The sequence below is a fragment of the Falco cherrug genome, chromosome 17 (assembly GCF_023634085.1).
Source record: "Falco cherrug isolate bFalChe1 chromosome 17, bFalChe1.pri, whole genome shotgun sequence".
In the NCBI taxonomy this organism is placed as follows: Eukaryota; Metazoa; Chordata; class Aves; order Falconiformes; family Falconidae; genus Falco; species Falco cherrug.
The window spans coordinates 5,929,642-5,953,202 of NC_073713.1; the positions used below are offsets into that span (position 1 = coordinate 5,929,642).

The following is a 23,561-nucleotide window of genomic DNA, read 5'->3' on the forward strand; positions in this document are numbered from 1 at the left end:
ATGCCCAGTATAAATCTGAACTCTAATTGACTTCACCTCCTTGGATCTTAACCCGAGGAGAAAACATCTGGGCCTGATGTGGTTTTATTAAGTGCTGATTTCATCAGCAAAGGGGAAAAAAAGAAAAAAAAAAAAAAAAAAAAAAAGAAAACTTGCTGGCCAGTTGGATCAGCTCCCTGGAAGGCGATGGAGCGGGACAAGGGGACAGGGAAGCTGGAGAGTGGCAGCTGCATGTTGGAGGTGGCTGGTGGCTGGATGATGACAGCCTTCAGTCCCCTCCACGCTGACAGGAGGGATGCTCGATGGGGCTTGGAAACTTGCCAGTTGCCTGCAGGTCCCTGGGGGAGAAAGCAGGAAAATGATGGGGCAGGCAGAGAAAAGCAAAATCCCCAGTTACCCTTTCTCCCAGGAAAATAACGCCCTCCCTGGGGCAAACGGCGATGGAGCCGTAGGAAGAGGTGTCGGGATGGGGTCTGCTCCTGGCACACGGGGCCTCTGACAGACAGCACAAGGCTCCACGATGCCAGCAGAACACATTTCCAAGCAAAAGATCCCACAAGCCCTGACACACACACAGGGGTGTTGCAAAAGCAAGTTGGTTGGGGGCTCTTTGGTGGTTTTTTTTCCCCCTTTTCTTCCTTGCGCCCCCCACCACCTCCTGCTGAAGCTGCTCATAGTTTTTCCGGGACAAATTTAGGTCTGGGCTGTGTCCCACTCGTGTTTGGAAAGTCTGAGCAGCCTTGGCTGCACTGCTGGGAGCGAGGAGAAAGGGCAGACAGCCCGCAGCAGTTTCAAACTTTAAAAAAAAAAAAAAAAAAAAAAAAAAAAAAGAGCCAAATGCCAAAGAAAACCCCAGATCTCCACGAGATTTTTGAGACTGAGGGGTGGGCAGGAAAGCCGGGGGGGGGGATCCCCTGGGTTTGCCCCAGCCAAAGGACTGTTTAAACTGAGCTGAGTTTTTTTGGTAGAAGTCTGTAAGACTCACCTCGCCTCGTTCCTCCTCTGCAGGAGCGGGGGCTGCTGCTTTTCCCCCCGCCACGAGCCCCCGCCCCACAGCATCACAGGAGAGCATGAACGCGTGGCCGCTGCTGTCCTGCGGATGGGGAAAAAACCACGTCGTGCCTGAAACGAGCTCATTAGGAGCCGTTTGGTGAACACAGATCTATAGGTGACACCACGGCCCCCACTGCAGCGATACCGTTTCAGCCCAGCTTTGCCAGGAGCTGGCCTGGGGAGGGGTCGCACGTCTTTTTGGAGGAATGCTATCGGTCCACCGGGCTGCTGGGAAGGTGAAGAGGTGGCTGGGTCACGGTCCGTAATTACCTATGCAAGGAGCAGCCGGCAAACGCTGAAGGGCTTTTTAATTAGCAGCCAAAGGCAAAGTGGGATTCAACAGCAGGGAAGCTGAAGTCAGCAAAGTCAAGGTGGAAATAAGAGGCCAGCTTTTACCAGTGAGGGTAATTAAGTGCCGGCAGAACGCAGCATGAGGCGTGAGGAATTGCAGTCATTGAAGGACCTTAAATCAAGGAGAGGAGTTTCTCCTGCAGACGCCTGCACTCCCTCCATCCCTGCTCCGGCACTGCTCGCCACCCAGCCTCGGGCAGGAGGGACCGGCTGCCCTCAGGTCGCTCAAGCCTCTGGCGAGCTGGGTACCAGCATCCCAGTGCGGGAGCATCCCTGCACGTTTCTAACGAGCCAGGCAGGGAATTTAGCAGGGACAAGGGCTGTTCTCCCACCTGACCTGAAAGCAGCTTGGCCGCCCTCCTCCTGATGCAGGCAGAATCTTGTGTAAACATCCCTTCTGGCATGACAGGTTTCTCTCGCTGGGATTTAGCAGGATTTTTCGCCTGCATGGGGCTGGCACCTCAGGACACGGAGCACCCGGCGCTCCCACCCTGCAAGAGGAAATGGAGGATCATTTGCTCGCAGTTTTGGGAGAAAGCTAGGGTGGAGCAGGGCTCCTTGGCTATAACACCTCCCGAGCTCCCAACACCTTTGCCAGCAACTGAGAGATTGGGATTTAAGCCAAACCCGCCCTCCTGCTGCACATTAATTGCAAAAGAAAATAATCAGGGTGCTAGATGGAGGTGGATGTGCTGGCGAAAGGTTATCCTCCAGGAGCTGAAGGTTTGGGTGGGGGATGGCAGCAAAAAATCACCATTTGGGGCTGGTTGGAAAGCAGCTACAGCTCATACCGATTCATTGATGCGGTCTTTCCTTTCCCAAAAATAAACAGGAACTGTCTGGAAAGCCCCTGCACGGGGAGGAGCAGGATTGCCCAGAATAAATAAATACACAGAGAGAGCTCATGTTGAGTTCATCCAGCCGGTCGTTCCCCGCTGCTGAGGGTGGCGAGGGATGAGGATGGAGCTCAGAGTGTCCCGGGGGGGGGCTCTTTTCCCAATTAACAGGGTTTCTGGGAGAGCGCTGAAATGGCCTCCTCCTGCAGCGTCGCGTTCCGCTCTCCCCAAAACATCCCCAGCACCACGAGCCTTTTGACTCATTTCAGTTACAACCAGATTAAGCCAACAGAAACAGCAAATATCTTGGGTGTATTTATGGTGCGAAACTGGAAAAAGCTTCACATTCCTGCTTTTAGGGTTGATTTTTTTTTTTTTTTTAGTGCGCCAGCCGCTTTTGCTGCGGTTTCCCCATTTGTCGGACTGGAAGCCTGGCAAGGTGCTGCCATCTCCGGCTGGCACCGTTTGCCACCGCGGCACACCAAGCACGGGGAATAAAGACACGGCAGCCATGGAGCCGGAGCGAGCTGTGAGACTAGCTTCGTGTTCATAAATGTTATTAAGATGATGAATTAAATATGAATTTTGTTTCAGGCATAACTTCGAAATCACCAAGAGACCCGATGCGCTTGTGTTGCATAAATGCTCGGCGTGTTCCTTAACACGATAGTTCAACTCCCTTGGACATAGGCTCCAGGATGGGAAGGGATTGAGCATTTACGCAGCTCAGAAGTAGACACCTCTCCTCTGCCCTTTTTTTGAAATGTACTTACACATTTTTAGCTGGTTGAGTTAGGGCTCCTGTGTCCTGGGGCATTTTCTGCAGGGGAAGTGTCATCTCCGAGCCCGCTCGCTCTGCCTTATTAATCTTGCATGTCCTGATGTTAATATTTTGTGACTGACAACTGTCAGGACAGGGCTGGGAGAAGCTGGCCGGTTCTTTTATTTACCATTCACCATCTTCAGTTCAAAATGAAAAAAAAAAAAAAAAACACAAAAAAGCCAAAAGAAAAAGAATCTCTAAAAACGGGTGGGGGTGGGGGGGAAATATCTCTATGAGAGCTGTGTTTCTTGCCCTCAGGTTTTTGGCTATATTGCCTCCAAACACAACTCAGGGCTGCGGCACTGGCTCGCGCTCGGCTTTATCCTCACAGCAATACCCACTGGCCACTCAGCCGTGAAATGCTGAGCAGCTCCATCCCTCCAGGGTTGGAAAACACGAGCTCTAGCATAACTCACCTCACCCAGCTACTGCGAGGCACCTGTGGGAACCTCTCCCCAGCACAGCATAGATGGTGACGGCTCCTTCCCTGCTCCAAAACCAGTCACACGATACTCCGGGCCACCAAAATGCTTTTCTCCTGCAAGAAATCTAAAAGCCTTGTGAGACTTCACGCAAGAAATCATCTCTACTGAGGGATGGCTAAGACAGCCAAAGCAGTAATTATTGCTAGTTAAGTACGGCACAAGCTGCTATCAACAGATTGATTTGCAGCACAGGCTCGAGACGGAGGTATCTGACAGCCAACAGCTTGGCTCAGTCTCCCTGCTACACTTCAGCAGGGCTGTTCCCCCCAGTTTCAATGCCAAAATTGGGAGAGAAATGGGATTTGACCCCGTCACTGCTGCTGGAAAACACAAAAAGCGTTTTTCCCCCACAAAAGGAAAGGTAGTGGAGTCTATTACAAACTCCAAACATCTGCACTAGCGTGAGCAACACTTCAATGTTTTAGGGTAGCAGAAACCATAAGCCTTCAACTCCCCACCCAGGATGACAACTCGAGGTGGCAACACACACTGGAGACGCTTGAGCTTTGAAAAGCAGGAGGGGTTTTTGTGGGCTGGCAGGATTGTTTAGCGCAGGGAGAGATGAGACCTGGCTTTCCTCTGCATTCTTGCAGAAGGGAGATTTTAATTTGCCTGTTTGGGCATTATTTTGCATGTTGTTCTTTCCTCACTCCAAAGCATCGGGTTTCCAGTCAAAAGGATCGTTTCCAACAATCCACAACCACAGGCTGAATTTCCTAAAAAAACCCCACATCTGCCACAGCAAAAGGCAGTTTTCAGAGACACTGGCACCAAAGGGTGGCAAAAGGTGACATTCCTGGAGAATAAATGAAGCCTGAGTCGGGGTTTCTCAGAGAGTTTTATTAAAATAAGGTGAAAAAGGCATGGTAACAAACCATCTCTTGTGGATAACGATAACAAACCATCTCGGTTCAGTTCATTACACTGAAGTGTAGTACAAAGTGCATGGATTTCAACTCTCCTGTAAAAGAGAAGAGAGAGGTTAAAACACCTTTGCAGTCTACAGAGGCTTGAACCCCCCTGGAGAGTCAGGCGAGTGCTCATGCTCAGTTCAAATTCTGCTTTTCAAGATGAAACACACAGCACTGGATGCAAGCGACACACTTCACTTGCTTTGCCGGTTCTTTCTGAGCTCAGAAAAAACGATACATTCACCTCCAGAACAGTCTCCTGGTCTCCCTTCCTGGTTTATTTTCCACGAAATTGGGATTTCCTCTTTCAGGGATTGCTGTCTCCAGCTGTCGCTAGCTGCTGTGGAGTGGCTTGGCATGCACTGGCTCCATGAGGTGGTAAATCAGGAGCAGGAACAGGCACCCAAGTAGGACCAGGCTCATCACGGCCAGGAGGACGAAGCGGCCAATAAAGAAGGTGTCCACGATCTGCAGAGAATGGAAAAAAAACCCCAAAAGACCACAAAACATGTTACCACCTTGGTCTGCTCCGGGAGCCTGGAAGGAGCATGCCAATGTCCTGGAAAAGAGTACTGTCAGAGAAGATCACCCCAGGAGGAAAAGCTTTGGGGTTCCCCCAGATTTCTCCACTTGCTTTTCATTCCTGACATAGGAGCTCCCTGTTGGAAGTGGGGTGTGTGACAAATGATTGAAAGAATCTCTTTTCTCTGAAAAAAGTCACTCGCGGGAAAGCTACTGCGGAGGAAAGGAGCAGCACAGTACTGAACACAGGGAAGAAATGCCAGTCAGATCCTGCAGCAGCACTCCCCAGTCACGAACCTACCAGTGCTGCAAGGAACTGCAAACGATTCTTCCCTTTTAGAGGGGAAATGGGGAGAAAAAGAAAAAAAAGATTTTTAAAAAGAGGATACAGTGGCAAGACAAGACACAATGAGAAGCCAGCTGCAAGAAGGTTGGTTACAAAATCATCCTCTGCTCCTGAGACTACCCCAAAGCCTGGCTCACCCCCAGCTCAGTTTTATAAATTGCATTAGCACACGCTCAGCCTTGGTGTTGCTGCAGAAAGAGTCTCTTGTGAGCAAAGCGTTGGCTCCTTCTGCACGTTTCACTTTTTAATTAGCCAATTAGCAGAGTTTCAGTGCAGAAAACCCAAGTCATGTATTATTGATAGTCAGGGCAGGTCCAGTCCAATTGAAGATCCAAAAAAAAAAAACCACCAAGCGCTTTCCCATTCCATCGGCCTCCCGGGCACAAACACGCGCTCAGCTGCCCTTCATCTTGCTTCTAACCTTTATACGAGCAGGTCCCATGCAAGGCAGAGAAAAGAAAAAACTTACAAGTATCTTTAGTAAGGATTTACACAGATCAAGATCTAGAAAAGCAATAATTAATGTGCATTAATAATAGAACAGAGGAAATGGCACCTAAAACGCCACAAAACTTTGTGTATTCAAAGCCCAACGAGCTGTGGGAGAGCTCAAGATGGCAGCTCAGGCAGCCTGATGTGACCCAGAACTGGGGTAGATCCCTGTGCCTGTCAACATAGACAAGGCGCTGTCTAAAAATGCAGATGGCTCCACGCTTGAGCACGGTAGTAACCTACAAGAGAGCTGAAGAGCAGTTACTAGGCTTCAAAATAGAAAACAGAGCTGGGGCAAAGCGAAAGGCTGCAGAATTAGAGGGGAAATTATCAAAGCTCCCTGCCACATGGCTATCGGCACGCTCCGGGGTGCGATGGAAGATGGAGAGCTGTGGACTAAACTGCGCAAGGGGGTGGCAAAGGGGGAGCAGCAGCTGCTGGAGCTCAGGGCTGAGCTGGGAGGGAAAAAAATAGGAGTGGGATTCCTGCACAGAGCCCCTTGGGCCTGGGCCTGGGAGAATGGGAGCTAAAACCCACGGGTCATGTACAACAGCATGTAAATAAGGGATTTGGTTAAAGAGATAAATAGATACTTGTTCCATGAGCGACACAGCCTGCACCAACAGGAGCCTGCACCAGAGATGGAGCCGCAGGAGACTCAAAAGGAAGCACAGGCCCATCCCCGAGGCAAAGGCCCATCCCTGGGACCTAGGGCAGCTGCTGGGGCCCACCCGGAGGAAAAGACCCATCCCCAGGGCCCACCCTGAGGTAAAGTGCCATCCCCAGGGCTTGGGGGTGCCCTTGGGGGCCACCCCTGAGGTAAAGGCCCACCCCCAAGGCCTACCCTGAGGTAAAGGCCCATCCCCTGGGCCTGGGGGTGCCCATGGGGGCCACCCCTGAGGAAAAGACCCATCCCCAGGGCCCAGGGGCACCCTTAGGGCCACCCCTGAGGTAAAGGCCCATCCCCAAGGCCTTGAGGTGCCCATGGGGGGCCATCCCTGAGGTAAAGGGCCATGCCCTGGGCCTGGGGGCGACCTTGGGGCATCCCTGAGGTAAAGGCCCATCCCCAGGGCCTGGGGGCGCCCATGGGGGCCGCCTCTGACATAAAGGCCCATCCCTGAGGTAATGCCCCGCTATCCCCGGGCCCGCTTGGCTACGCAAAGCCGCGGCGTGGGCTCACCTCATCGGCGACGGCTGCGGGCGGACCCTTGTCCTCCCGGGGGAAGAGCAGTAGCGCGGCGCTGAGAACGGCGGCTCCAAGCGTCACCAGCACCACGGCGAGCCTGCGGGGAGAGGCGAGCGGAGCGGCCTCAGCACCAAAGCCGGCCTGGTCTGCACCTTCCACACCCCCTTTCCCGCTGCTCACCGGGCCCGCCCGGCCGCCCGGGAAAGCGCCAGGCAGAGCAACAGCACCAGCCCCCAGAGCAGCTGCAGCACCAGCACCCCCGGCCCAACGCCCAGCTCCATGCCCGCCATGCCGCCCGCCACGGCCGCTTCCGCCTAGCAACCGCGCCGCGCCTCCGTGGCCAAGCCAATCAGCGCCGCCCGCCTCTCGGTCGTCTCTTCCCATTGGCTGCGGGGCAGGGCGCGGGGGCGGGGGCAGGGCGCGGGGGCGGGGGCAGGGCTTTTCCCGCGCCGCGAGAGGCAGGGGCGCGCCACAGGGCTCTGTACACGTGGGCCCTGGCCTTGGCCCTCCTGACGGCCGGTAACTCCACGAACGCTCCTCCAGCCGCTGCCCTTCCCGTGGCTGAGTCCACCATCCCGGTTCTGGCAGGTGGTCCCGGTGCAACGGGGATTTCCCTTATCCCTGCTCCCGCTGCAAACGGATCGGTGCTTAATTAAGCCAGCGTTGCTCGTTGTATAGGCTGTACCACCGGCCCTAGCTGCCAGCAAGATCCTGCCCACCCTGCTGCAGGGAGCACCTTGCTCGAGCAAAGCCTCAGCCCCCAAACCCTGGAAAGGTATCTGCCCATGTTCCCAAAATATTTAGGGCCGACATCAGGTCCCTTTGGTTAACACAGGCACGCAGACGCGGCTGGCTATGGCAGGGTCTTACATGGCTGTGGGACAGCCATGGTGGGGGTCGGGGGGCTGCCACACCAAGTTGAGCAGGTTTGTCAATGCACCGAGTGTATTTGAATACCAAGACAAGAGGGGCTTCCATTTTAAACCCATTTTCAAATCCTCTTCCTTGCCCATCAGACTGGCCAGTGTGGTTTGATGGGTGACTTGATGCCAGTACTCAGGGCTTATCTACCAGTTAACTTGGAAAAAAAAAAAAATGTTGATATATTCAGTTTTTCCTCTCAATGACTTGAAGTCTGATGATACTTTCACTGCATAAAATGTCACTTAGCTGCTGTTTTCTTTCTGTCATTTCTTTCAATGGGAGGAATAAACTAGTGATTAATTATGCTGCGCGGCATCGACCTGCCTTTTCCTGCGATGAAATCAAAGTTGCCAGCGTGACATCAACCAGTTCGGCAAGCAGAGCGCAAACTGTCTCCGACACCTGCCTTTACTTGGCATCTAGTAGGAACCAGCTGCCAACATATTAAAAACGTATGTTTGACAGCAAACTCCTTCCCGCACTGTCTCATGCCGTTAATCCCACCAGAGAGGGTGGTTGGTTTTTTTTCCCTCTGCAAACCCCACATTGGCAATGTCCGTCTTAGGCATCATTTTCCCAGCCCTTGTCTTCTGTTACTGCCCACGCTTCCTACTCCTGTTGGCAATCGGAAATTATAAATTTGCTCCTGTTGTTTGAGACTCTCTCTTTGCTTTTCTCTGTTTTCCTGCTTCTTTGCATTTTTCGACCCCAGTAATTTATCAAACCCCAAATTTCTTCTTCACAGCCTCATTTTCACAGGGACCCTTCTCTTTCTGCGCTTCCTCTTCCACCCTTTGGCTTTCCATCTAAAAGCGCTGATTTTTGTTCACCAGCAAACGAGGCCTTTCTTTTAGTGAATTTCCCCTTCTCCCTTTTATCCGCAGCTTTTACAGTGGCATCTTTAACCCTCTCCTGTTATCGACCGGGTCTTTTCACTATTTATTATCTCCTTCACCTCAGTGCTGCCTGGTGGTTTCTTGATGCCAGCAACGACAACATTAAGCAAGTTTGAGAGGTTGCAGCAGAGGGCTTGAATCATCCAGCTATTGAACCCACTGCTGGACCATCACGCATCCCAGATATTTGGCCAGAGGACAAAGAATAAATCTGACCTATGCCCCGACAACCACATCCAGCGGCCAGGTTTTAGTCATGCTGCTTGTTGGTTTTAATCCTATCTGTTGTATCCATCACAGTTGGGCTGATGGTAACTCAAGCGCTAAGATTTGGAGTTGAAATGATGCCCAGCAGCCCAAAATATCCCTGTAATATTTATTTATACGGCACATAGGGTATTGCAGCAGGGCTATGGGTTTCTTTGAGCACAATGGAGGTAAACTGTAAATCTGCAGCTAAGGAATTGGGAGAAGGGACCTGGGAAAACCAGCCTCATCGGGGTGATATTTCCAAGCACAACCTTCCTTAGAAATGTCTTCAACTCATCTGCAATAAAACACATCGTCCTAAACAACCTCTTCTTTATCTCAGCCTCCCCCCAGCATCAGGAATGCCTTGGTGGGGATTTGCCTTATGGGACTGCTCTGGCAGCTGGTCAGTTGAATGCAAAGATTGGATTTTTATGGCCAAAGAATAATTTATTGCTGTCCTAAAATGAGTTTGTTTTCCAGCTTTTACCTCCAAGGATTTGATATCATTTACTGCTTGTGTCAGAGTTGCATTGCACCTGTAAAAAAAAAACCAGAAAGGGGGGGAAAAAAAAGCAATGCTGAATATAAAATGTGAATTTAAAAAAGTGGGAAAGGCGTAGAAATCAGAGGATTCTTGCATTGTTTGCCGTGATTGCATGACCCTGCAAGAAACTTAATATTTGTGCTGTTTTTTTCCAGGATAACAGCTGGTGCGGGGATGTCTGCTGGTATTGCAGAGCCAGGTTTCTCCAAGAATTTTGATTTGCACCACGTGGCATCTGCATCCAAACCCTTGTGCTGGGGACAGGACACATCAAACCGGTGACAAACAATGTGGTAAGGATTAATTCCAGGTCCAATGTATTTGATGTCAATAACCTAGGTACCATAAAACCTTTACTGGCAAGGCTCTCGAGCATTACCATGCTTTAAATAAGGAGAAGCAGAGTCGTTGGGATGCTGTTATAGAATCTTAGGATAGTTTGGGTTGGAAGGGACCTTTAAAGGTCCCCTAGTCCAGCCCTCCTGCAGGGACATCTTTCAGCAGATCAGGTTGCTCAGAGCCCCATCCAATCTGACCTGGGCTGTTTCCAGGGATGGGGCGTCCTACCACATCTCTGGGCAACATGTTCCAGTGTTTCACCATTCTTGTAAAAAAATTCTTATTTATATCTAGGCTAAATCTACCCTCTTTCAGTTTAAAACCATTGCCCCTTGTCCTATTGCAACAAGCCGTGCTAAAAGGTCTGTTGGATGCTCGCAGCCCAGCAAAACCCAATGCAAAGGTTTTATATTATATTTATATTTATTTATATTATATTATATTATATTATATTAGATTAGATTAGATTAGATTAGATAGATTATACTGATAATGCAGGTGGTCTCCAAAGGATGTGAGATGCTATTCTGCCAAGGAATAGTTTGAAAGATGCTTTGTCACTGCAGGTGGTTTTTCCTAAGGAAAAGATCAGGGGACTGCGGTGTTTCTTGGCAAAGGCATGAAAAAGATCCTGATGTTGGAATTGGACAAAATGGACTTGGCAGAGAGATGCAATTAGTGCCGAGGCTAATTAAATGCTTGGCCCAGGAGGGCAGAGCGGTCACCTTCCTTCAAGGGCTGCAAGGCAGGATCACATGGATCAAAGCTCTTTTGTTGTAAGAAGCCACTCAAGGAACAGCCCTTGGAAACAGGGAAGGTTTGGGTCAAGATAGCCTTTTTTTGGTTAAAAACTGCAAATTCACCATGCCCGGCTCATCCCAGTGGCCAAAATTACCAACATGGTCTAATATCAAATGATATTAAATGATCAAACTCTCGGCGACGGAGTTGAAAGTGCTGAGGGAATTGATTTAAAACTCTTCGCGCAGTCGTAAAACTTGCAGTTTTATGGCTGGAGCTCCCCGACGCTCAAATATTAGAATTAAAAAGAAACAGGCGTTGATGCAAGCAAGAAAATATTCTGCTCCTGATTTAAAGACTAGCGAATTGCTAAATATTTTTATTAGCGGCAAATTTGCAGCTTGCTGGAACTAATTTCACGCCCGATAGATATGGAGCTTAAGCTGGGGATGGCGTTAAATTACTCTCTTGTAAAGGTATTTAAGCCTTATGATGGGGATGCTGTTAGATGGTGGGGACCTGGCTGGGGACCCCTTTTTTGGGGTGGCTCCTGGTGGGCTGGGAGCCTGGGGACAGTGGCTGACGAAAGGTGAGCTCTTGCAGTGTTGGTGCAAACGCATAATTTCTCCTCATTTGCATAAATTTTGCTTATGGAGGTTTGCTATGAACCAGCACAGGAGTGAGATGGTCGTGGAGCCCCAGGATTCTCCAGCCTGGAAAGATCCTTTATTTTAGGGTTATATATATATAAAATATATAAGGTTATATTTTAGGGGGTTTTCTGGCGTATTTTGGAGATTATTGAGGATATTCAGAGTTTAGTTGATTTGATTAATTTTTAAATGTATTGAATTGATTTTAAAAAATATTTAATGGATTTTATTTTTTTTTATTGAGGATATTCAATATTGAGGATAGTGAGGATATTATTGATTTAAGAGATGGGTAAAGGCGGGCACAGCTGGCTCCCCCAGTGCCACTTGCCCTCTGTGCCCATTATTTCCACATCGTTTTTGTTGGCCAGAGGTTTTACCCCTTGGAGATGGTTTTCCAGCCTGAATCCCTCCATCCTCCTTCTGCAAAGCCTTCGGGTGCACCAGGAACTACCCGGCTTAATGCAATGGGAAAAGCCCATTCCAGTTCAGTTTGCCTGGATATGAACTGGAACAGGTGCAGGGATGGGGTCGGAGGATGCGGAGCCTGAGAAAGCAAAGCGAAGGCGTCAAGAGGATCTGATTACCCCTCTAAAAATACTGCCGGGAGGGTGGCGGTGGTAAACAAGAGCTATTTAAATCCCCCAGTCCACTTTCTGCAGTGGAGATGCAGGAGGTTAAATAGTTCTCCCTGACTTCTTGGAGGACGTGTATGGCTGAGAAGTGCTAAGTTGCCCTTTTCCAAAGAGAAATCCCTAAGAAAAGAAAGTTAAAATAATAGGAGAGCGTTTGTAATGGCTCCGGTGGGGATACAGCTCTCTCTCGCAGGAACCCACTTCAGATTATCTTTCTCTTGCTGATGGCGGAAATCAATTTTAATCGTCCTGACGGGAAATGAGGATGTAAGACTTCAAACAGAACAAATCCTGCAACATTCAAAAAATAATAAAATGGGATATGAAGTCACTTCTAAAATGAAAAAAAAAAAAAAAAAAAATCCCATCTCAGCACGAGGAGATGCCTCTAAAAGCCCTGAATGGCTGTGGTTGGGAGAGCAAAAGCAATTCCCATGGTGGGACAAGTCCGACCCCAACCAAGAAGCACTTGGAGAAGGTGGATGGAGGAAGACGGGGTGTCTCCATCATCATATGTTACGGCTCAGAATGCTCCCAGGTGGGAGGAAGTTGGACGTCTTTTGGTTTTGGTGACTTTTTATACTAAATGCAATTTTAATTCAGTCCAATGAATTTGTACATCAGTACAAATAAGGCTTTTTGATACTTGGCGCTCTGAAGTTCAAGCAACTGCAAAGTGATTTCCCTAAAAGATCCTACAAAAAAGGGTCCTATAGTCATCTCCTGGAGATGCTTAAATGTCATCAGGCTCACATGGAGTGACATTTCCCCATGGGTCAACACCCCTGGGTGATGTTGTGACAAAATCGGATCCAACCAAGGAGAGGAAGGAGGAGAGAAACCACTTGAGGGAGTAAAATTGGGTTGTAGAACCTTCCCTGGGTGCTGCAAGTGATGGAGCAGAGGCAAAGCTAAAGGAAGGAGGCAAAGAACCGATGGAAAATTAATATAAGAAGGCTGAGGGGAAAAAGCAAGGCCAGAACAGGGTCTGGGGAGATGCTAAAAATTAAAATTTGCTTTTATAACGACATTCCCAAAGGTGCTAAAGCCCACGGTGAGATGCTTTTCCAAGAAACTTCTTTTTCCCATACGTTTCTCCAAGAAATGCTATTTCCCATCAACCTTATTCTGAAGAAGTATCAATATGGGACCTCCTTGTGTCGGTGTTTCTGGAAACCTCTTGCCTTCACCTCAGTCAACTCTTCCTCCTTCCAACCCAAGAGTTTTTAGGCGAGAAACCAAGGAGTCATCAATAACGAAAGCCTCGACACTTCACTTTAAGTGGCTCATCATCATTAGTTCTTTTGGTATTCCTCGTAATGGCATTAATCACCGGCCGCTCATTAGACTTTAATGTGAGCGTAATATGTTCATCCGTAGTAATTCAATCGCAATTGAGTGGTCGATAATGTCTCCTTATTGGAAAGGGTGAGGCGACGGCAACATCCATCCATGGTGGGATGTCGGGTGACCATGAGCAACCAACGTCTGCTGAAACGGCCTGAATTTGTCACTGTGTTCCCCAAGACTTCCAGGGAGGTTGGTTTTTTTTTGGCAGCCAAGCCAGTTTGCAGTTTTAATTACGGTTTTATCCTTGGCTCCTTGCAACACCTTTGCTCTCACCCTGTTTCATTTGATGTATATTGATTTTTCTTCCCCCTGTTCCCCTGGCGGCAGCTTGGAGATGATGCGGCTGTTGTTTTTTGGTTTTGCTTGGTTTGTATTTTTTTTGTTTTTTTTTTTTAAATGTAATTTCCTTCCTTATTTGTGTGTGGCAGTGGGGAAATTAGTCGTGGTGGGAACTGGCTGGGGCCTGGATATGCAAGGTCAAAGCGCTGTGTGGCTCCTGGGATCTTCCTTCAAAAGTCACAGTGTTGCCCTTCAGCTCTCCTCTCCGTAAGTCCTGAGCACGTGGGTTGTGGCTTTTATAGCCCAAAATTAAATTCTGGATTTTTATGTGCCTCAGGATCGTTGGTAACAGGGATGCTCTCATGTACCTGGCCATCACAGCACTCGATCGACTCATGGCTTCATCCTACCACCTGTGGACAACCCCAGGATGGAGATCCGCCACCCCTCAGGGACTTCCCTGGGCTGCACCAACCTCCCTGGCCAGGTGCTTCTCCTCACCTCCAGCCTAATTTTTCAACTGCTGATGGATGGCAAAAAAAAATATGAGATGAGTCCTTTCTGCTGCGGTGTGACTTTGTGGTCCTTCCAAAGCCGTGCACTGGTTGCCCCGTGTTCTCTGAGGGCACCGTTTGATTTCAGCCCTGGGGTTTTGGTCTTGGACCTGGGGAGCTTTGCATCCTAAAGGATATACAACACTTATTTTGTTTTGTTTTAGATATTATGTAGTGCTTTAGTTTTCTCAGGTCCAACAGCAAGTCTCTGAGATAACTCCAGCAGCCAAGGATATGAATAATTTAGACAGTATTTAAGACCCTTTTGGGTAACCTGTGAAAAAAAAATAAATTAAAAGGCGGCTAATCAAATGGCTTTGAAGGCTGTAAAAAAGCAGAAATCAATCCCTGCAAACCTTCCTAGATGTAATTTCAGGAGAGATCAAAGATGACACCAACCTAAGGAAGTAAAGCTACTCAAAATTCAAAGTTTATAGTCCATCTGTCTCTTTGCTTCAGGGAGCTGGTATTAAATTTATTGCTAAATAAAACAAATAAGCCCAGGAAAAGTCGGCGTCGAAATCTGCATACTCGTAAGAGAATTAACAGAGCTCTCTTGTTATGATGGCTGCTTCTCAATTTGCATCTTTAAAGAGTTGTGACCATCTCTCCGCTTCCCTCTCTGCTGGCTCCCCTGAAACCGGGCCGGTGCCGTCGCTTGGTGAAGGGATGCTGCGGTTGAAGGTTGAACTCCCAGCGTGGGCTGAACCGAAACGAGGATGGGGAAGGGATGCTGAAGCCCAGCCAAGGTGAAGAAACATCTCAGGTGAAGCCAAAATTTAAAAAGGCAGGATTCAGCATCTCCATGTTGCTTTTGCTGGCTGTCTGGTACCCAACTACTGCAGATATCAAAGTGAAAAATAACTTGGGGGTTTTTATTGCTTTACCTGGCTTATCCCATTAATAACGCCCCCCCCCTCTTTTTTTTTTTTACGATATTTATACAAGCTGTACTTTTATGATTACGTAGATTTTTTATAAACCCCCCCCCCCCATGCATACCCCTCCAGCCCATCCCTATCTCAACCGGCAGATACCGCCTCTGGAAAACAGATTCCAAAGCTTGTCCAAGTGCTGGAGGTAAGTTGCTTTAAACATCCAGATCCTCCTTTTTTTTTTTTTTTTTTTTTCCTTTTTTTGGTGTCCCTGGAAATGCTTGGGAAAGGATCAGTGGATCGGATGCTCACAGTAACTTTGTATGGGAGAACCTGAAGGAGCAGCAAGAACCCTCCGCGGACTTACCTATGCTTTGTATGCTTTCAAATTAAACATTTAAAAGGAGTAAGCTGGCAGCAGGAATTTTCTAAACAAAATATATATAAACCTGCTGTTTATCCAGCATTTTTCCTCTGCGAGGACCCCAAAGTGCTTTCCCACCCCAATGAGCCATCATTAACCCCTGCTCCGCTGGTGCGGGGAGGGGAGAAATCCCATTTTTTTCACATATTTTCCCACTTGATCCCGGCTGCTTGGGAGAGGCAACAATGGAAAAAATCCTTTCTTTTGGTTTTAGCTTTCTTGATTATCGATCCATCAATCCCACACGAGAAATAAACTCTAATCTTATTTAATCTCGTGTGGGGAAACCTCCAGGAATATTGAGTTATCCTGGCATCTATCACTTATTCTTAATACATCCTCATGACTATGGATTATCGATAAGCCTTTAATTGTATTCTCCTGTGTATTTATCTATTAGGAGTTGTCAGATTGGTGTAGCGTTACTTGCTTTTATTTGTGTGTCTGAGACAATTTAAAACGCACGGTGGCTTCACAAATAACGCTGTTGTCTCCGTGCCGTAAATCTTTTGGGGTTTGCTCTCTTATTATTCCCAGGAAAATCACGTGCAGAGGTAAAAAATAAACATATTTAAGAAGAGGAGGTGTCCTGTGGGTATGTGAAGTACCACAAACCGAGGGAAACTGGCTTTAATAGAAATCCTCTGTGAGATAAATAGTTAAGATTTGGGGAATCCCTTAATTTCAGCCTGGATTTGGTACAAGCATCATTCAGATGGACAACGGTCCGTGTGTCCAGTCCCAGCTTAATTGTGTTGCCTTTAAGGTTGTGTTGGATGGCACTGATTTTTTCCCCTCTTTTCTTGAAAACTCCTAACTGGAGAGGTTCTGAAAGATGTGGGAGAATAGCTGTATCCTAAATGTCTTATAAAAAAACAACAAAAATTTTAATGGGTGATTTGTATTAACCATCGTCCCCCCGATTCCAGCGCGGTGCCCAAGCTGGAGGGATGAAGGGCTGGTTGGGCACCACTAACATCTGAGCTGGGGCAGTTTGGGGCAGCACCTGATGTGAAACAAATCCTAAATTTTCTTTTAGGATCCCTTTTTAGCATCCTTTAACTCCTGATGGGGTCGGACATCCTCCCAGGGAGCCAGCTGGCAGTCTGGACGGGATATCTTACCCCTCCAACCCATCCCAGCACTTAAGCCAGGCTCAGCCCTGGCTGTGTCCTAAACCCCCTTCTCATTCCTACCATCCATCATTTAATAATTCACTCGGCTTCACTCTTATGTATGTTTCAGAGTATCCCATCACAGTTTTCTTAGAGAAATCTGACACGAGCAATAATGCAATCTTGGAAAGAGAATTGAATTATTTATGGAGGAGCAGTCAAACGACGGAGACTAAACCGCTATATTTTATGTAATTTGTTTTCCTCTGAAGCCCGTTATGTAAAAATGTAAATATTCCTAGTTATATATGTCGCCGCTCTTGCCAAATGTTTAATATTTTAGCAAACTCGCTCTGAGTACTCGTCACTTTTGAGAAGGAACCGTCCATGTGCTCTTGAATAAGCGCCGATTAGTTTGAGGTAATTATATATTTATGACACTGATTTCAAGTGCACCACAAACCATCCCTCTGAGGTGCCCGCGCCCCAGCTTTAGGGTCCAGCCCTCAAAATCTGGGGCACTCCCGGGTAAAGGGGGTTTAATATCTAGGAGGTTTTCCAGCAGTCTGTGCTCTGGCTCGGGATAGGGATGTGGAACAGGGAGAGGGTTTTGTGGGTTTGTGGGTTTGGACATCTCTTCCAGCTGGGTGCCACCTGCATCCCGTATCCCTGGCTGCGGTCACCAGGTGGTCCAGGGTGGGGAGGAGCGGGTTGGTACCTGCTGGAGCTCCCGTGGGAGCTGGGCTCTGCATCCTAGTAAGGATGCTGCCTGAACATCCCCAGTCCTGCAGATCTGGGAGCTCAGGACTAGTGGGATGACATCGGACCAAAAAGTGATCATCCAGGGGTGAGCTGTTACAGCAGAAAGATGCTTTTCTAGGGGGAAAAAAACAACCCAGGATTTGAGTGCAGGAGACTTTTAATTTACCACCGGAAAAAAGATCAAGCAAGAGCCCATGGCTAGATGTCGGAGTGGAGCTGATTCAGCTGGGAAATCCAGCACCGTTTTTTTTTAACCAGTGGTGATAATTAACCTCTGGAAAAACTCTCCAGGGAAGAAGCGCCTTTTGCATTTGCAAATCCAGGCCTTTTCCAGAAGGATGAGCATGAGTTTCTGAAACCAGCAGAGGAATCGCTTTGGCATTTGGCAACAGAAACTGGGAAGAGGAATGAGGGATGCTCAAGGGCTGGATGTGGGATGGTCAAGGAGCAGACATGGGATGCTGGAGGAGTGAACTCGGGATGCTGAAGGAGCGGGTGTGGGATGCTGGAGGAATGGACTTGGGATGCTTGAGGAGTGAACCTGGGATGCTCAAGGAGTAGACGTGGGATGCTGGAGGAATGAACTTGGGATGCTCAAGGAGTGAACCTGGGATGCTGGAGATGCAGATGTAGGATTCTGGAGGAGTCAACTTGGAATGCTCAAAGAGCAGACATGGGATGCTCGAGGTGTGAACTCGGGATGCTCGAGGAGTGGACATGGGATGCTGGAGGAGTGAACGTGGGATGCTGGAGGAGCAGATGTGGAATGCTGGAGGAATGAACTTGGGATGCTGGAGGAGCGGGTGTGGGATGCTCGCTGGTGCTGGTGCCAGATGAAACAGCCCTGCACCAGGAGAACCCTAAAATATTGAGTACTCATATTTTTGGCAATGATGGGGTTTAACACATGCCCGGAGCGCACCCGCCCTCTTTCCATCTTTGGTTTTCAAGATGTGATGACGAGCGTGGCCGATCCCTCCGTCCCTTGACACCAAAGCGATGGGGTTCCCATCCGCCTCCCCTCGTCTCTCCCATTCAAATTCTCCAGCTTCTGAAAAACCCCAAATATTTTTCACCCGGCTTCCTGGCTGGCTGAAACAATCGGCGGCAGCTTTATGGCTCCTCATCTTCCCTCGCTCAAGTGGAATAGCAATGATGGGGAGGGGGGGGGCGACATGCACAGACCATCCCACCGGCTGATTTACAAGGCAAGAAATTCCTGCAAATCTTTGCCCCGCCATCTCCAAAGGATCAAGGGGATGCTCCGGATTCCCTCTGGTTATCCCACTGACCATGCAGTGGGTTGTTTTTTTTTTGTTTTGTTTTGTTTTTTTTCAGGAGGGTGGGATGTGCATCCCAACCACCCGCTGCATCCTCTGTTACATTCCCAGTGGAGCCCAAGCATGATCCATTTATTTTTGGATGTTTTGGGCCAACCCAAAGGAGATCACAATGTGTTTTAAGAGGCTGCTCTCAAGTAGGAGGTGCAAACGTCGGAGCACGTATTTTCCAGAGGGTATTTTTTGGGATAAGTGGGAAGGAGGGGTTGGAAATGGGGGTTTGCAAGCGGTTGCTTGTCCTGGGATACTCGAAAGGGAAAAACAGGATGATTTGGGTTCGTAGCCTTGAATTTAAGCTGATTTTCCCACCACTGACCCCACGGCCATCCCTCAGTCCTCACTGCCACTGGCTCATCCCACTCTTCAGAGCTGATTTTAACCCATCCTGAAAGAATTCCGGGGCTGTTTCAAGTGATTCCCTCAGATATCCAATATTCCTTAGGAGACTGGCAGAAATTTCAGCATTTTTTAACCAATCCTGCTTCTGATGGCTTTTTTTTTTAATTGGGGAAGTGGATGGAAAATCAGGAGAAATCAAATTGTGATCGAGCGGATCTAGAACAATCCGTCCCTCTGGCTTTTCCAGTAAAATGTGGGAAAAACGTGGTGGTAGTCCTGGGGGAATGACTCCAGGGAATCCCCCTGCCCAGGTCCCTGGGGGGAGGGGGGGTAATAGCTCATGCACCCCAAAATTGGGTGTCTGATGGACACCCCCCCTAATTAATAATAATTATTAGATACTTCCAAAATTGGGGCATTTTACCTTGGGGATAATCCCGCAGGAAGGGCCTCATGTGGAAAGGGCCCTGGGACGGGTTTTTTGGGGGGCCCTGAATATAAAAGTCATACAGGATGAGGGGGTTGGGGACCCCTCCCAGGGGGCTGGTGACCATGATGGGGGTGGCACCCTGGGGGGAGCCTGGGGTTGGGGTTAGGTGTGTGGGGGTCATAGGCCGGCAGGGTTGGCTCTGAGTGTGGCCAGGGGGGCAAATGCAGCAGGGAAGGGGCAGGGGGGGGCAAGGGTGTTGTTGGGGGAGAAATATGGTTGGGGGGGCAGATGCTGCTGGGGGGGAAGGTGTTTGGGGGGTAGATGCTGCAGTGGGGCATAGCAATGCCACGGGGAGACCGAGATGGTGGGGGGAAAGGTGTTTGGGGGGGCAGATGCGGGGGGGGGGCAGGTGTTTGGGGGACAGATGCTGGGGGGCGCAGCGATGCCGTGGGGAGACCCAGAGGCGGGGGTGGGCAGGTGTTTGGGGGGGCAGATGCTGCGGGGAGGGGCCAGCGATGCCGTGTGGAGACCCAGAGGCGGGGGGGGGTCCGTTTGCTGGGGGGGGGGGGGTGCGCAGCGCGGCGTTGAGGGGGGAGCGGGGCAGGAGCGGGGCGCGCACGCCCGCGGGGTCCGGCCAGCAGGGGGCGCTGTGCCAGGCGGTGCGGGGGGGGCGTGGCCGGGGGCGTGTCCTCGGGGCCCGGCGGCGGCGGCGCGGGGGGGGCGGGGGGCGTGTCGCGGCGGCGGGGCGGGGCGGGGCGGGGCGGGGCGGCGGCGGCGCGGCGGGGCCGGGCGGGCGGGCGGCGAGCGGCGGCCGCGCTGTCAGGCCGGTGTCGGTGTGATGAAGATTGGCGGGCAGGTAGGCTGTCACTCACCGGCGGGCTGCCGCGCGGGGGCGGGCGGAGCCGTGCCGAGCGCCGCGGACAAAGCGGCCCGGGCGGCGGGGCACGTGTGGCGGCGGCGGCGGTGGGGACACCCCCCTCCCCTATCCCCCCCCCACCCCCCCCCCCCCACCCCATCCCCTCCGGTGCGGGAAGTAACTTGCCGTTCCGCACCGCCTGCCCGCCCGGTGCGGGGTCGGGGGCAGCGCGGGCCGCGGCTGCAGCGTGTGTCCGTCCCCGGTGTCCGGTTCCCGCCCCCGCCCCCCCCGGGCTGACCTCCAGCCGGCTGCGGGTTGCCCCCGCCGTTGCGGTTCTCTGCGGTGACCTCCCCCACCCCGGGCCGGTTGCGATAGTCCCGGGGGTTGCAGCCCCCCCGCAACCCCCGGCCAGTTGCGGGGATCCCGGCGGGTTGCAGCCCCCGCCGGCCGGTTGCAGTAGCCCCCGGGGGGTTGCCCCCCCACACCGACCGGTTGCAGACCCGCTCCCCCCTCTACCGGTTGCAATGCCCCCCGGAGGGGTTGCAGCCCCCTCGGCCGGCTGCAGTGCCCTCGGACCGGCTGCAACCCCCCCAGCCGGTTGCAGACACCCCCCCCGGCCGGTTGCAATAACCTCTACAGACCCTTCGACCGGTTGCAGTGCCCCCCCCCCCCCCCCCCCCCGGGGGGTTGCAGCCCCCCTCCCGGCAATTTGCAATCCCTTTAGACTTGCTGCACACCCCCCAACCGGTTGCAGTGCCCCCCGGAGTGTTGCAACCCCCCCTCCGCTTAACCGGCTGCAAGATGCTTTGCAGACCCCCGAGCGGTTGCAGCGCTCCCCAGGTGGTTGCAGTGCCCCCCGGTTGTTTGCAGCCCCCTCCCCCCCGCCGGCTGCAATGCCCCCCAGGGGTTGCAGCCCCCCCAGCTGGTTGCAATACCCTTTGCAGACCCCTGACCAGTTGCAGTGCTCCCTGGGCAGTTGCACACACACACACACACACACCCCCCAACTCATTGCAGTGGCTTATGGGGGGTGGGGGTGGTGTTGCAGCCCCCCAGCCAGTTGCAATGGCCCTCCCACCCCCGGGGGGCTTGTAGTTTCCCCCCCCCCCAGGTCATTGCATTTTACAGCTGGAAAGTTGCCCCCTATGCAAACGGGGCTGGGGGGGGACACTTGCAGCAGGGGGGACACTTTGTCCACAGCCCCCCAGCTGTGTAAGGCATCCCTGTATCTTGGGGTGCCCCCTGCCAGCACCCAGAGGGCACCCCCCGGGGGGGGGGGAGGGCACTGTGCCGCCTTGCAGGGCCCCACGCGGGCTTGACGCCAGTGCTGGAACGGCGCTCAGCGGCGTGCTGCGTCTCCTGGGGGCACCCCCCCCCGTGCACCCCCTTCACCCCAGTGCACCGCTTCACCCCAGTGCACCCCACTCCCCTCGGTGCACCCCATTCCCCCCAGGGCAGCTCCACAGGAGCCCCCCCCCCAACATCCCTCCCGTCCATGCACTGGAGAAATACTAAAAAAATCCATTTTAGCAGCTTTGCAGCCATGGACGGGGGGGAGGCTGTTTCAATAATAATTATTATTTTTAATTTATTTTTGAATTTTTTTAGTGCATTTACATCCGCTGGAGGGGTGGCTCTGCCGGCGGCATCATGCAGCTTGGGAAGTTTTCCTAAAGGATCGGGGCAGGGTGGGTGTGTGTGTATCCCCCCCCCCACGTCATCCCGGTCCTCACCGGGCGTCGAAGCTCAACTTGGGCTCTGGCTCCGGCTCTTTGTTTGGGCTCTTCCCGGTTTTTCTGGCTCCCAAGGATCTTTTTTCCCACTATCTCGCTGCCCGCCGGGTAACGGGAAACCCTAAACCCGGCAGGATATTTTCAAACTCCCAGCCGGGGAGATTAGATTAAGGGAAAGGCGGGGGGGGGGGGGGGGATTATTTTTGGCCGGGATGCGGGGGCAGCTGTCTGCTGGGGAGCAGGAGAAGAGAGGAGGGGAAACGGCTTAATTTCGCTTTTTTAGACTTATTTTACCTTTAAATCCGACAAGGTTTTGGAAGCGGAGTGGGGGAAAAAAACTGGCGCGCGGCTCAGCGGACCCGGCTTTGGCCAAACTTTTGGGCGTCGCGCCTCCAAAAGTGCTGACTCGGCGTATTTGGCATCTTCCCCTCGTGGAAAAAGGGGGTGCTCCCTGAAAAAAACCACCCCAAAACCTTTGGGGGCTGATGTTTGGAGGGCTGTTTTCAGCCTCAGGCAGACGGGGAGAAGGATTTCAGTCAATTAATTGGGTTTTGGGTGTTTTGGGTTAAAAAACAACACTTTTGGGGAGGTTCAAGCCGGATGGCACAGATGCATGATGGGATCGGGATTCCCCTTATTTTTTCCCCCCTCCTTCCTATTTTATTTAACTCTTCGTGCTGAGATTCCTTTATTAGGGGCAGAAGTTAATTGCTGGAGGCTAATTATGGGAGAGGTTAATGGGGGAGCTGGCGACATCAGGAAGCAATGGAGATGCTGCGCTCCCCATCATCCCCAAACTGGGATTCTAAGGGCACATTGCAGTCCCGGACCCCCAAAACCAGCATCGTGGCTGTCCTGTAACCCCCATATATATATGTAAAACGTGTTACATATATATATATATATATATATAACATTAAACACTGCCCTGATATCATGGGGTGGGGGGAAAAAAAGGAGAGAAGAGTGATGCTCCGCATCCCCACCAGGCTTGCAGGAACATTTTCCATTCTCCCACCATCATTTCTGGGAGGAGGAGGGAAAGGAAATATTTCTTTTTTTTTTTTCAAGGAAATTCTCCTTTTTTTTCCCCAAGGAAATACCCTTTTTTTTTTTTCCAAGGAAATATCCTTTTTTTCCCCTGAAATCTCATTTTTTTACAGGAAATAACTTTTTTAAAGATAAATTTTCTTTTTTTTTTTAAAGGGAATATTTTCTTGAGGAATTCACTTTTTCTTAAGAAAGTTGCCCCCTTTTTTAAAGGAAATTGCCTTTTTCTAAGTAAATGGCAAAAGTTGTGTTGGGAGGAGAAGGTTTTATCCCACTGGAGCGTCAGGCAATAACCTTTTTTCCCCGATTTGTGGATAAAACATGTTCCCGTGCTGGGGTAGCTTTGGATTTTGGGCGATTTTTGCTTCTCCAGGGAACTTTTGAATGACTTCATGGGGTTTTTTTTCGAGTTGACTGACAGCATCCACAAGTCTCTGAGTGATAATAGGGTTTTTTTCTTTTATC

At 50.7% G+C, this 23,561-nt stretch overlaps 2 protein-coding genes across 3 annotated transcripts in view; one reads left to right on the forward strand and one right to left on the reverse strand.

The window, feature by feature from the left end:
- Positions 1–4,367: 4,367 nt before the first annotated feature.
- TMEM218 (transmembrane protein 218) lies at positions 4,368–7,325 on the reverse strand. Of its 2 annotated transcripts, XR_008735458.1 has the most exons (4): positions 7,186–7,325; positions 7,000–7,102; positions 4,704–4,927; positions 4,368–4,509 (listed from the first exon to the last, which is right to left on the reverse strand). XR_008735458.1 is itself a non-coding variant. In XM_055728628.1 (3 exons), exons 1-3 carry the CDS (start codon positions 7,293–7,295, stop codon positions 4,793–4,795), a joined length of 348 nt encoding a protein of 115 aa, XP_055584603.1. In that variant the 5' UTR covers positions 7,296–7,325; the 3' UTR covers positions 4,368–4,792. The 2 variants fall into 2 exon arrangements, 1 of the variants encoding a protein (XP_055584603.1); XM_055728628.1 differs by having other exon boundaries at positions 4,368–4,927.
- A 12,910-nt stretch (positions 7,326–20,235) lies between these two features.
- PKNOX2 (PBX/knotted 1 homeobox 2) overlaps positions 20,236–23,561 on the forward strand; it is a 90,149-nt gene continuing 86,823 nt past the window's right edge. The window contains exon 1 of the mRNA XM_055728685.1: positions 20,236–20,313. The gene's annotated coding sequence lies outside the window, so the exon portion shown is untranslated. The remainder of the gene's footprint in view (positions 20,314–23,561) is intronic.

Coding starts and splice junctions, on each gene's coding strand:
- TMEM218 (XM_055728628.1), bottom strand. CDS start 7,295: ATGGCGGGCATGGAGCTGGGCGTTGGGCCGGGGGTGCTGGTGCTGCAG. Junction 7,103..7,185: donor CGGGCGGCCGGGCGGGCCCG/GTGAGCAGCGGG, acceptor CTCTCCCCGCAG/GCTCGCCGTGGTGCTGGTGA. Junction 4,928..6,999: donor CCGCAGCCGTCGCCGATGAG/GTGAGCCCACGC, acceptor CATTCTCTGCAG/ATCGTGGACACCTTCTTTAT.